This window comes from Haplochromis burtoni, unplaced genomic scaffold (assembly GCF_018398535.1).
Source record: "Haplochromis burtoni strain Fernald_Lab_line unplaced genomic scaffold, NCSU_Asbu1 Contig_117, whole genome shotgun sequence".
Taxonomy (NCBI): Eukaryota; Metazoa; Chordata; class Actinopteri; order Cichliformes; family Cichlidae; genus Haplochromis; species Haplochromis burtoni.
Window position 1 is genome coordinate 1,867,410 of NW_024582478.1, and position 14,061 is coordinate 1,881,470.

General features: G+C 41.0%; 1 protein-coding gene across 1 annotated transcript; it reads right to left on the reverse strand.

Annotated features, from left to right (window-relative positions):
* Positions 1-6: 6 nt before the first annotated feature.
* LOC102296193 (butyrophilin-like protein 2) lies at positions 7-13,805 on the reverse strand. Its single transcript, XM_042223676.1, has 5 exons — positions 13,088-13,805; positions 9,992-10,206; positions 8,610-8,945; positions 4,322-4,606; positions 7-1,297 (listed from the first exon to the last, which is right to left on the reverse strand). Exons 2-5 carry the CDS (start codon positions 10,065-10,067, stop codon positions 1,170-1,172), a joined length of 825 nt encoding a protein of 274 aa, XP_042079610.1. The 5' UTR covers positions 10,068-10,206; positions 13,088-13,805; the 3' UTR covers positions 7-1,169.
* Between the last annotated feature and the right edge of the window lie 256 nt (positions 13,806-14,061).

Genomic DNA, 14,061 nt, shown 5'->3' on the forward strand with positions numbered 1-14,061 from the left:
CCTACTTGTTGTTCCTAGAGTATTTAAAAGTAGAATGGGAGGCAGAGCCTTCAGTTTTCAGGCCCCTCTTCTGTGGAACCAGCTTCCAGTTTGCTGTGGTGGTGTGGAGAGCTTACAGCCGGTTGTTTGGCATGAATTTCAGTACGAAGGAGTGGGAGACCATCAATTCCCCAAGAGTCATGAAGGTTGAGGAAAAGATCGGCGGATTACTCTGGATGCTCACTCCATCCACAGGATTTTAACAGACAAGTTGCAATATCGGAAGGTGTGTGCAACACGGGTACCACGAAGGCTGACAGAAGACCATGGCAATGAGTTGATTCTTCCCGTGAATTTCTTCGCTGCTGTTCAAATGAAAAGGACATCTTCTTGGACTCAATTGTCATTGGTGACAAAATCAGGGGTTCCACTTTGCACCTGAGACCATACAACAATCATACAAGTGGTGGCATACCTCTTCGCCCAAGCCGTGAAAATTCGAACAAACACAGTCCGCTGACAAAGTCATGGCACCTGTGTTTTGGGACCGAAAGGGGGGTATTCTTGGTCGACTTTCTGCCTGCTGGGACCAGAATAGATGCTGACAGATACTGTGAAATACTGAAAAAAACTCAGAAGGGCAATACAGAACCGGAGAAGAGGAATGTCTTCTCCGGTTCAAGCGTTGTCGTAAGCATTTTCCATGACAACGCTTGTCCACAAGTTGCCTGTCAAGCCGTCGCTGTCCTGCAAAACTTTAGTTGGAACCTCATCACCCACCCTATAGCCCGGACTTGGCACCCAGTAACAACCACCTGCTCCCCAAATTCCCCAAGAACATTTGCCCGGAAGGCGATTCTGCTCTGACGAAGAGGTGAAAGATGAGGTTCAAAGCTTCATGAAGGACATGACAGCGAGCTGGTATGACATGGGCATTCTAAAACTGCCACAGCGTCTACAAAAATGCATTGACTGAAATGGTGATTATGTAGAAAAATAAATAATTCGTCAACCCTTCAAATTATGTAAATATTATGGAAAATAAATGGTTGTTTGTATTTCTAAAACAATAGGAGACCTTACTTTTGGGATTGCCCTCGTAATAATACAATTAATAATACAATATTAATGTTACAATTCATTAATATATTTAACATATTGGTCGCTTTACACAGCATATTATTAAATAATTACTTTAACTTACCTGAGGGAATTTTGATGGTCCCTGTAGCCACAAGCACAGCCAGAACTAAAGCAAAACTTAGTATTCCAATGAACCATCCACCCAGCCATCCAGTGATAACTTGTCCACATGTGCCTGAAAGACATCACAAAAACCTTGTGTGATGCAGAGAATGTATTTAAATCATATAATTAACTGAATAAACCTCAAAAGAAACGCTCCTAAAAGCTTTGAAACTTTAAATCCAATGAACACAACCAAACACTGGAGATTCTCATCTGACAAATTGATCTTTTGATCAATCTGTCTCATACACACTGATATTTTGTGAACCTGCCTTTAGCTTTGACTTAGCACTGAAACACAGCATATTTTCAATGAGCTTATGCAATGTCACAGCATGTACAGCATGTGAGGTAAATCCCCTGTTGAGTTTGTAAGTTTGCTCAGAAATAAACAGCGTCTAAACTTTATGGTTGTTTCATTTTATGCAACACATGACTTACTACATGGTGGAGAAACCTTTGCTAGCAAGCACAATAATAAGACATTTCTCATGGTTTGTCATCACGTTTGCACACATCTCAGGAGGTATTTTGGCCCGCTGCTTTTTACAAAAACTCTAAATCCTTCAGGTTTCTTCACTTTCACGTAGCATCTCCATGCTTGAGCTCCCTCCTCAGATTATCTAAAGAATTGATGTCTGAAGACTGGCCAGGTCACTCCACAATCTTAATTTTCCTTTTCTTTATCTACTTTTTTGTTGTCTTGGTGATACGTTTTGGGACATTGTCATCCATCTACTACTCATCTTCGATGTTCTTGCTGAAGAAGAGAGGTTTGGGGTACCTGGTCCCCTCTACTGGCCCCATGGTGAAGTCATCCTGTACCCTTCGCAAAAAAAAAAAAAAAAAAAAAAAAGCCCCCAAAGATGAATGTTTTCACCTCTGTGTTTGACTGTGGGGATGGTGTTCTTTCGGCCATTCTCAGCATTTCTCTTCCTCCAAACACGGCAGAAAAGCTAGATTTTGGTTTTATCACACCTCAGCACTTTCGCCCGAGCCTTCTCTGACTCACTTATATTTTCAGTGGCAAACTTAAGACAGTCGTGTAGTTGCAAGATTTCAGTCCATTGCAGTCCAGTGTGTTACCAGTGGTGTTGTTGGTGACTGTGACTGTTTTCCAGCTACCTTCAGATCATTAACAAGCTCCTCCTGTTTAGTTTCATCCCTTTCTTGTGATCATCTACGCCCCATGATAGGATTGGACCAAATCATACCATTCACTGTAATGTTGGGCAATGATAATAAAATGAAATATCGCGATAGAATATGGGTAAAACGCGCATGTGCAGTGCCTTTGTTTTCATACGCACATGGAGGAAAAAGCATGGCAGCGACGGAGAATGAGAAGGGCGAACGCGGATCGTTGAATGAAACGGATGAACCAGAATTGGTTTGTAAAAATGCTGCAGCTTCACTGGTGTGGAACTGGTTTAGCTGTCGTCCGTCAGATACACAACAAAACACTATTTTTGGTAGAGTATGCTAGTGGGCCGTCATTATTACCGATATTACCAAAACGATTTGATGTGCTACACGGCGCTCAAAAATCTGTCAAAATTTTTTAGTACGACTTTGCTGAGCTACGAAGCCGCACCGCTTGATGGATTGTCGTAGGCGGAGCCTCGCGGAGTGATACGTACTGTGCTTCAACATAATATTACCGCATTGTGTGTGTGTATAACCTCTTTTTAAGTTTTGTAGATATTATACATGGTTATGCTGAGTTTCCACTGGAAACGCCTTTTGGTTAAACTGTCAGCGAGGAATTTGCATTTGCACTGTTACATTTTTATATAACTTTAATGCACATAAAATAAAAAACAGCTGCTTGTTTGATGGGGTATTTTTTGCACTAAAAAAAAAGTTGTGGAGTTGTAAATTACTGATGTAATCTGCGTCTCAAATGGCCATAGAGCTGGTCTGGAGGAACAAGAATTCTGGTTGGTATTCCAATGACATTCAAAATCAATTCATGACTTTCATGTAATGATGTACGAACCAAAAATAAAATTCACATAGATTCCACTGAATTTCGTAGCAAATATGGAGGAAAAGCACAGCTTTAAAATTAGCTTGAAGTTTTAGTTGAATTAGTTTTTAATAATTCACTTACAACTACGACATCGCAGTTGTAAGTTTCTTGTTCGCGTGGCCGCCATCTTGGCTCAGTGTTTACTGCGATTCCTTTGCAAGGGCCAGCAGTAGCAGAGTTGGAGTGGTTTATGCCCCAGTGTCTAAATAAATGGTGCGGCAGTCCGAGCCACAAATTGAACGCCTGTGTCCGACTGGTCTCTCTACAGTGCACCCCAATCAATCACAAGATCACACAACGCAGACCGGGGAGTCCAGGGTGTAGGGAGGCCCCTGCACTGGTTAAGGTTTGACAAACAAGTCTAAGTCTGCAGCTTCACCTCCTCAGCTCAGGCCTGAAAACCTGTATTCTGCTCTTGATTTCACTCTTTATTAGCTCAGATTAGCTCTCCACACTCTGGACTCTGTTCAGTTCAGCTGCATGCTCTGCAAAGCCACCAAGCCACCCGTTCTTCGCACATTCAGTCCCAGCGTTCCTGCTCTGGCTCTGCTCAAATCTCATCCTCAGCTTGACAGTAATTATTCATCTTTTATTTAACTACAGTCCCATATATCTTCATTTATCAATCTCATATAGAGAGCTCTGGCTCACATTATAGCAGCCTTCAATGTCTGTAAACAATAATGTTGCTAGGCAACCAAGCATTAATTTCTATGGGGTCAAAACGTCGTCCTCGGCAGTTCTAGGTAAATGCAGTCATGTGTGTGTTTTTCCTTTTTAATCCCACACAGCGAATAATTCAATATTTGAGGAATAAGCACATTAAGGTTTTCATTTAACAGAGTCACACAATATTTAAAATTCCAAAAGGGTCAAAACAAAGCCCTTATCAACTCTGATGTTAAAAAAGGAACATCAAATAAATATTTGCTGTGGTTCAGTAAAAGTTCTCCCACGTAGACAAACCTACAAGTTACTTAGAAAGTAGGTTCTTCCAAGCGTTCTGTCAGAAACAACAACTACAGGTATTTGTTCTACAAAATGCCAAAAAACAAATCTTACCACAGAAAGCGACGTAGAGCTCATGCTTAGTCTCATGTTTGAGTTCCTCCTGCGTGGCTACACAGAGGAAGAGGCTGCTGTTTGTCCTGGTCACCGTGGTGAGGAGGGTGATGTTATAGTGCTCTCCTGTGTGTGACACCTGTGGCTCCTCAGCAGGAAGGATGTTTCCATCCCCGTCCCTCCACTCTACTTTAGGCTTTGGAAAAGCTCCTCTGACCTCACACTTCAGCCACGCCTCGTCCTCTGTGATTTTCAGGACATGAATGAGTGGCTTCGGAGCTGCACCTGTGAACACAGTAAGGCTGTGTCAATCACTTGATCAGTCTTTTCAGATGAGAATTTTTGTGTGAGTAAAAAAGATTTGTTTTTTGTTAAGGTCTGGTTACAGATACAAAGAAAAATACTACGTGTAAAAGCTCTGGTTTCCTGGCTGTGTGTGACTCTCAACTTACAAGTACAAATTTTGACCTGATTTTTCTTGCTTTCACCTGATTGAAATACAAATACACATTTGATTTACTAGTACAAAATATTTATGTCATGTGCCTATTGTTGTCTTGGAGAGCCAGTGATCAGAGATCGCTTTGGAGATATTACTGGTGAGTAATGATTTCAATTCAATTTTAATTATATAGTTATTTAATTATACAGCGCCAAATCACAACAACAGTTGCTTCAAGGCGCTTTATATTGTAAGGTAGACCCTACAATATATTATATTATTTTTTATATATATATATATATATATATATATTTATATAAGTATACATATACATATTTATATGAGTATACAACTACAATATATATGATCATATAATTGGAATTAATGATTAGTGTAAGTACTACTTATTTATTAAATTATATATATTATATATATATATATATATATATATATATATATATATATATATATATATATATATATATATATGTAGGGTCTACCTTACTATATATATATATATATATATATATTGTAGGGTCTACCTTACAATATATATTATATATATATATAATATTTGTAAGGTAGACCCTACTAATATATATATATATATATATATTGTAAGGTAGACCTACATATATATATATATATATATATATATCCATCCATCCATCCATTCGCGTCCGCTTATCCTTTCAGGGTCGCGGGGGGCGCTGGAGCCTATCCCAGCTGTCATAGGGCGAGAGGCGGGGTACACCCTGGACAGGTCGCCAGTCTGTCGCAGGGCCAACACACAGAGACAGACAACCATTCGCACTCACATTCACTCGCACATTCACACCTATGGGCAATTTGGATTAACCAATTAACCTATCCCCACTAAGTGCATGTCTTTGGACAGTGGGAGGAAGCCGGAGTACCCGGAGAGAACCCACGCAAACACGGGGAGAACATGCAAACTCCTCACAGAAAGACCCCGGCCTGATGGTGGAATTGAACTCAGGACCTTCTTGCTGTGCGGCAACAGTGCTAACCACTGTGCCACCGTGCTGCCCGCAGCATTAGGGCTGTTTGATATAACGATATATATCAGATGACGATATATATCAGATGACGATATAAAAACGTCTGTCGTTTCATTTTACGCTATCGTTTGTTTCGTGGTGTCGCAAAATAAACTGTTTACGGCGATATTTTTTCATGGTTCTGATGGTCACTGTAGTGGCTGTATTCATTTCTTAAAGTTCTCTCTTTCTCTTATATTTTATGTAACCACACTACGGAGGGACAAGCGCCTGTTTTTATGCGTTGTCGTTAGTAACAACGACGGTAACACCATCGCGTGTCCACTTATTTATGTTCCACATAAACTTTTCACAATAAAGCTCAGGATCCTGTTGAGACTTTTCAAAATAAACTGAATCACGTGAAAGAGCAGATTGTTTACGGATGAGAAGTAAAAAAGAGCCGCCAGGTGCTAAAAAATAAACCTTAGACTCAAACGTTAGAGCAGGCTTTTCCCCGCAGCACGCAGTGTAATAAATACAAAGAAAACGGCGGCCGTTACAACTTATGTCTAAAAATGTATCGTTTCATGCATCGGTTAAAACACTCGACTCCAGCTACATGACGCGCAGCTGGAAACACTTCACACAAGTCGAGATTCACAGAATTTACAGAAAATGTTACATTTTTGTGATTTATATCGTTATCGGACGATAGAATTCTTATAGCGGGATATGAGATTTTGGTCATATCGCACAGCCCTAAATAATGCTATTTCTAACCACTGATATACCACAACTTTATCCTTTCAACAGCTACTGAAAGTTAAGGAACCTCGCTTGTATGGCCCCTATGGGATATTTACATAGACATCCTCCAGCTTCAAACTGTATTACCCTCCCAGGACCCGAAGCTCAGTAAAGCACCTCTCCAACAGCCAAACCCATCTGTTCTCTGATTGGATAGATATATTTGTGATTGACATGACATTGACCAATCAAGAAAAATCGGGTCAAAATTTGTAGTTGTAAGTTGAAATCCACACACAGCCAGGGAACCTGAGTGCAGCGTTTTACACAGGGCTCTAGACTAACTTTTTGCCACGGTTGCATTGTAACTTTTTTTTCTTAGGTACACCAGCACAAAAGTTAGGCACACCCACATTTTTCAACCGCATTGCTTAAAACCGCTGTTTTACATGCTCACTTTTTTTGGGGGAAATTGCTGTCCATAGGACAGTATTACTTTGTAAACGATTAACTAACAATCTTGTCAACACAAAGTTCTTTATTCGGAGCACAGTTCTGCAAGAAAGATAAGTTACTGAAAAAGTGCTTGTGCTTAAAGTGCTTTGGCACTCTTTGACAATATTGTAGACAATGTTAAACTTAATCATCATCTCGGCTCCTCTGACGACCTGTTTGCTGCTGCCTGCTGCTGAAAGGCAGTGGGGAGAGGGGACACTTGGGCAGTGCATGTATCGCAGCATATAATGTCTTTTCTGGATACACTGCTGCTTTTTCAGCATTCAAAGATTGATGGCTCCGTCTCAGAGCACTGGCTATGAATTTCAGACGGATCAGGCCTTAACTTAATAAAAACGTTATCAATAGTTCTTTTCATCTTTTCTTATTACCCACAGCTACATCCACTCTGTCGGGCCTGGGCTGCTCACTAGGGCTGAGTATCAGAACTGATTTCTATAATCCATTCGATTCGATTCAATTTTGCCTCAGACAGTCAGAAATATTATAATTCTGATAATTTATTAGATAACCATAAAAATATTCTGCAATTTTGCATAATTTTGAAAAGCATAAGTTTCATCAGTATTGAACAGCAGAAATTAGGCTTTGTCGTCCAAGGACATTTAAGAAAAAGAAAAAAAGACCGCCTCCGACAGCGCTGCAAACAGACTGGTGGGTAATAAGCAAATGAATAATGCAGAAAACAGAGATTTGAGATGGAAAACTGTTCTTGAAGTACACAGAGAGCGCGAGCTGTGCATGAAGTGGGATGTTATTGTGGTGGAAACAAAACAGCAAAATAAGACATTTATCAAATGTGAATCGTAGTTTGGATCTTCTTTTGCTGCTGGTTCAGTGAATTTTGGTTGGAGAGAGACAAACTCTGCAGCTCAGAATCGAGCGCAAAAAAGACGTAACCACTGCACGGACCCGACACATCAGAATCAGCGAGCTGTCGGCTTTCAGCCCTGACGGCGTGTCCGTGCTGTCGGGTGAGAAAGCTGATTCTGATGCGTCGGGTCCGCTCTGCGTTTACTTCTTTGTGCAGAATCCGTTTACCTGCTCTCATTTGCTATTTGGTGGTTTTAGAAATACTTTTGTGAGCTTTAACCTGAAATTCTGACGTTTCTGGCAAAATATATTTATATTTAAAAGTCAATTCAGGATTTAATGAATCGATATCGCTTTATTCAAGCAACTCACCTCCCTCGCTGGGGCTGATTTTTAGCTCCAGAGCCTCATGATTAAAAGTAGATTCTTGATCCAAACTTAATCATTGACTGTTTGATTGACTTGAATTTATGATCCTAAAGCAGAGACCCTTTTTGCACTGTTAGCCTTTATTTCCATCTCACATGTAATCTAAGTCTGCATGCAAATTTGAATTTGTAATGAAATTGTTGCTGCGTTTGCACACACTGTTTAATAAAAGTACATTTAAGCAAATGTTAGTGTATAAGGAGTGAATTTGTATTGTGTTTTTCCACATACTGTACAACTGAGTGTGGACAAAACAACATCAACATTTAAAAAAAATTAAAATATGAGTTTTTAGAGAAGGTTTTTTTTCAAGATGCATTAAAACTAAAATACTCACAAACAACAAGTTCAGTGCTGAATGTTTGTTTTTGTTGCAGACGTATATCACAGGTGTAGTTTCCACTGTCAGTCACCACGGTATTTTTGATGATGATGGAGGCGTTACCAAACTGCAGCTCTAGTGGAAAATGTGACACCCGTCCTCTGAAGTGCTCGTCTTGACCTGAGAGGCCGTTATAGTAATGATTGCCTCCATCATACCTGAACACCTCCTGTTTATTTGGATCAACTTTCCTCCAGTTAAACAGATCTTGTTCAATGTTCTCCTTGGTGCTGAGTGAGCAAGGCAGGATGGCGTCACTTCCTTCTAGTACAACCACTTTGATCCGTGAACCTGAAGGACAAAACATTTTTTAATCATAATGGGGACCAAATGGGGATAGTGAGCAATGGGGTTCCATTGCTCTGTAAAAACAGGTTACATGTATGTTAAACAATAGCCTGGCTGCTGGCTATTATTTTTTAAAATAATTATACTAAAGTACATTTAAGCAAATGTTAGCCAAGAAAGTTCTCCACAAGACAACAATGAGACCAGATCTATTTCAAGCTTACTTTCAGAGTAGTTGAACATTTGTTCAATTTTTCTTCCATTTACAGAAACATTTCACCGTCCTTTTCTACAGGTTTAGATAAAAATAGAATTACTGACTTGCCGTTGCACTCCTGAAAAGTGTTTCATAAGAACTTTACAGTGAAGATGATTTCAGAACTTTCAGGTATAAAAATGCCGTAATACGACTGCATTACTGTTTTGCATCACTCTCTCTTTTCTGATCTCACTACAGTCAAAGTCGCTTTCAGCTGTAAATGCAACCTGTTGCATGTGTGAAGGTGATTCGTTATGTTGTTATAACCTAAGTAAGGAGGCTTAGAAAGGACTCCTCTCTTTAAAATATTTCTTAGCCGGTTTAGAAGCTACACCACACAGAATACACCTGAATGAGATGAAGACAGGTGTGAACAGTGAAGGTGCAAGGAGGAGAGGTAGTGAAAGTAGAGTTGAAAGACTTTAGGTCAACCTTCCAAATGCATCTGACAGTGCAGGCGGCTTTTTATCTTAGTTAACTTTACTAATTAACTAAAACTGGATGATGATGATGTTTAGCGAGGCTTTAACTCTTTTTTAAGCAAAATGTGTCCTTTAAGGTTGAGTTTTTAGTGACACAAGTATAAGAAAGCCACTTATATAAAAATGTAAAGTTTAAAATATATACAAATATATTTGCACAAGTAGTTCAGTAAGACATGAAAGCATGTAGTCTGACCCAGCATTCATACTACTTAGCTAACTTATGCTAAGGTAGCTAAGTAGTATGAATGCTGGGTCTGACTACGAACTTATATCCGTAAACTAAAAATTAGCATTGGCATCCTTACCTGGTTCACCTTCAGCTGATGCAGATAGTATCAGAGCGGCGAGACACAACCACAAACACTCTGATGCTGACAACATCTTTAAAAGATTCACTGTCCGACAGGTCTCTTAACTTTAGCGCTTATGGCTACAGAAGCTATCCTCCGCCTTAGCTATCAGGCTGAATATAAGTCAAAGTGACTGTGGATGATTTCGGAACTCCCGATAAGCCATCCTGTTACGCCCCCGTCTAGGGGTACAGGAACGCAACACAAGTTTGAAAGAATTGCCCCGCCCTGGTCCCCAAAACCATACACAAGGAAACCGATTTCTCAGTGAATCGTGGTTTATTTTTCTACACTGCAAAAATGAAACTCCGGGGTGAACAAAGGCCAAAATAACAAACAAAACAAGCTAAGTCAGGAGGAGGTGTTATCTAAAACCCTATGTGAAATCAAACATCAAACAAAAGACAAGCGCTACACCTAACTCTAGTGATGTGACGTTCTGTATCGAGGCTTCGGAGCGTGTGTCGAGTAATGGAGGGGGCGTTTCCGCGAAGCGCGTATCGAGGCTTGCTTCATTTATGGGAGGAGCTGAAAATGATGACGTCCGAAGCCTCGCTGCCCGGCTGTACCACGTGACTGGTTCATGAAGTGGTTCGAACTTTGCCGCGAGTATGACAGCGATATAAACCCCTCAGACTTCATTCAAAAATGTGGGTGTTTGATGGAGAGTTGCGGTTAGTGAGAGTTTGGAGACCGTTTGGAGGTTTATGAGAGTGAGGAGAGAAAGTCAGGAGAGAATGGAGCCAGCTAAGAAGAGGAGGATGTCCTCCCCTGTGTGGGAACATTTTGATCTTATTCCTCCCAACAAGGTATGTAAATTTCTACAGAAGATGTATTTTCATGATACTGATGGTGCAATACAATTTATGTTGAGCTGTCTTGACTTTTGTACAAGGTGAAGTGTTTGCTATGTGCCAGGGAGCTGGGATATAACAACAACACCTCATCCATGCTTAGGCACTACAGAGCTTTGCATGAGAATAAGGGGACACCGATTGTGGAGCAAGACCAGGTGAGCCATCAAATGCAATGATAATATAGCATGCAGTAATGTTACTAAATGATATAACAATATTATACAGCTGTTATAAGTTACGTGTGTGATATTTATATTTGTGCTTTGTCTTTATTGTCTTTCCTCAGGAGAACAATCTCAAATAGATGAAGACCTGGTTACCATGGTGATTGAGGACTCCCAGCCATTTAGCATTGTGGAGGACAAAGGATTCAAAAGATTTGTTAAATCATTAAATCCTAGCTATGTTCTCCCCACTAAAAAGGTCATAAAAGCAGTGAAAATTTAGTTTTTACAGAATAAAATGTGAACAGGCAGGACTGAGGCTCAAAGCCTCAGTGTGTAGCTGTCCATACCTCAACGTTACAAAAGCACAACTACTGTCCACACCCCAACCACACCTCACCTCACAGTAAATGATCATTTCCATTTTAAGCATTTCCAAATAATCATTTTCCATACTGCCAGTATAAATATACACAGTATACTGCCATCACTACAATATACATGTTTTACACACTCCTTTTGTTGTTGACATTTACAGGCTGTGTGCAAAAGGCCACACTCTTCAAATTCATGCCAGCTATTATTTTTACGTCCAGTAGGTGTCCTACTAGAGCAAATGAAGCTTCATGAAGCTTCGCGTTGGGGTGAACCAATTGGATGAAAAGCTTCAGTGCTTCATGGGGCTTCATCTGCCCATCACTACCTAACTCCCTAACTGAAATAAACAGGAGAAAACAGTGCAAGGAAAAACAATAAGGCAGCTCACCCCTTCTGTTGCAGTGCTATTTACAATGGGCTATTTACAATGAAAACTAATGTACACACTATATACAAAACTCCGAAAAGTCGCACAAAGTCACAGGCACAAAAGTCTCAGGTTTTGGAGGCCAGGGTCAGGTCTGCTGCTGCTGTCAGTGGCTGCCCCGGGACAACTGCTGGTGAGGGATTTGAATGAAGATCACATGGCCAGGGGACCAATCAGCAGCCGTCAGCTCATCCACTCCGGGACCTGCAAAGACTTAAAGGCACAGACAACAACAGCCACCAAAACAGATTATGGACGGGCCATAACACCCCCCTTCCCAAGACCAAACATCTCCCCTAAAGATGTTTGGCGCTTAGGGGTTTCGAAAACCACGTGACAGCGCATCTGCCAGTACATTCTCTGTCCCTTTTTTGTGATGGATCTCCAGATTGAAATCCTGTACTAAGAGGGACCATCTCATGAGCCTTTGGTTAGAATTTTGCATTCGGGTCAAAAACACGAGGGGGTTGTGGTCTGTGTACACAATGACAGGTGCTGAACTGGAACCGACATAGACCTCGAAATGCTGTAGAGCAAGCAAAAGAGAGAGAGCTTCCTTTTCAATGGTGCTGTATTTCTGTTGGTGGGAGTTGAATTTTTTTGAAAAATAACCAATCGGGTGATCAACACCCTGCCCATCCTCCTGCAACAGCACCGCACCTGCACCGTTGGCACTGGCATCCACCTCAAGTTTAAACGGATGTGTGAAAACAGGGGCGGCAAGTACTGGTGTGCTGCAGAGGAGAGCTTTGGCAGACTCAAAAGCATTCTGGCATGTGGGGGACCATACGAATGGTTTTGACACACTTGTGAGACTAGTGAGAGGTGCAACTACATCTGCAAAATTCTTACAGAAGCCACGATAATAGCCGGCCATACCAAGGTACCGGCGAAGCTCACGTCTAGTGCGAGGCACAGGGAAATCTAGGATAGCCTGGATTTTAGCCAGCAGGGGGCGCACCTGTCCCTGACCCACCTGCTTCCCTAGATAAGTCACAGTGGCCTTACCAAAGTCACATTTGGCAAGATTTAGGGTAAGGGATGCCTCTTTTAATCTTTCAAAAATCTCCGTGAGTGTTCCAAGGTGATCTGACCAAGTCTCCGAATAGGCTACAATGTCGTCTAAGTACACTTCACAGTTTGTGACACCACCTAAGACAATGTGCATAAGGCGTTGGAATGTGGCAGGGGCATTTCGAAGGCCAAAAGGCATGACGGTGTATAGATATAGAAAAAGTTAGTAGACTACAAGTTAAACTAATTTCTACAGCTGTAGGGTGTAAATGGCACCAAAACAAAAACTTCGTGTTTGTAAACGATTTCCGGTTGTATTTCTTCTTCTGTATAGGTTTATTGGCGGTTGGCAAACAGCAAAATGGTGCATTACCGCCGCCACTGGTGTGGAGTGTGGACCGAAATGACAAAAATAAAATAAAATATTCAAATTCTCCCGAACAAATGGGTCTGCCTTAAAAACCAAAATACAGCCTGATAGCTTTCACTTATAGAGCTCATGCGGAATAAATCAAACAAGTCCAACTCCACTTTCATATCGTCCAGCTTTTTGATCAGTTGTCTCCTTTCATACTTCTGACAATGCAATAAAACATGTTGTATTGTTTCCTGTTCCCTACTGCAGTCACACTCCCCTGTACAGTGTTTACCTATTAAAAATAATGTGCTATTTAAGCCAGTGTGTCCGAATCTCAGTCGAGATAATCGTCTCCTCTCTCCTGTTTTGTCCTGTACTTCTCATTTCCCCCACTTTGGTTGTTGAACAACCATCGCCCTTTCCTCTCCTCCTCCCATTGCTTTTGCCACCTTTCCTTCCTTTTGTGTCGTATTCTGCTCTTGAGCTCCGTCCTACTCACACTAATAACCAGGGCTGGACTGGGACAAAAAATCGTCCCGGGCATTTTGACTAGAGACCGGCCCACCAGGTATTACAGGAAAAGCCATAAAGCCTTTGAATGAAAACAAACGCTGTTGTCACAGTGATGGATGCTGTCTTGTTGGTATATATGTATCAGTCTAATAAACGTAAACCTACACCATCCTCCCTGTTCTGGTGTTCTAAACAGTACCTGAAAGTAGACTGTTGGTCGAGTTAACCTCCTAAACATCTACAACACATGGTGAAAACCTGAAATTAAGACAGAGGAGAGGTGAGACATGATCATTACTGATCACTGATGACAG

Excerpts from the sequence above, each read along its gene's own strand:
- LOC102296193 (XM_042223676.1), bottom strand. The coding sequence starts at position 10,067 with ATGTTGTCAGCATCAGAGTGTTTGTGGTTGTGTCTCGCCGCTCTGATA. Across the intron at positions 8,946-9,991 it reads ATCAGCTGAAGGTGAACCAG|GTTCACGGATCAAAGTGGTT; the intron begins GTAAGGATGCCA and ends TTTGTCCTTCAG. Across the intron at positions 1,298-4,321 it reads GCTCTACGTCGCTTTCTGTG|GCACATGTGGACAAGTTATC; the intron begins GTAAGATTTGTT and ends GATGTCTTTCAG.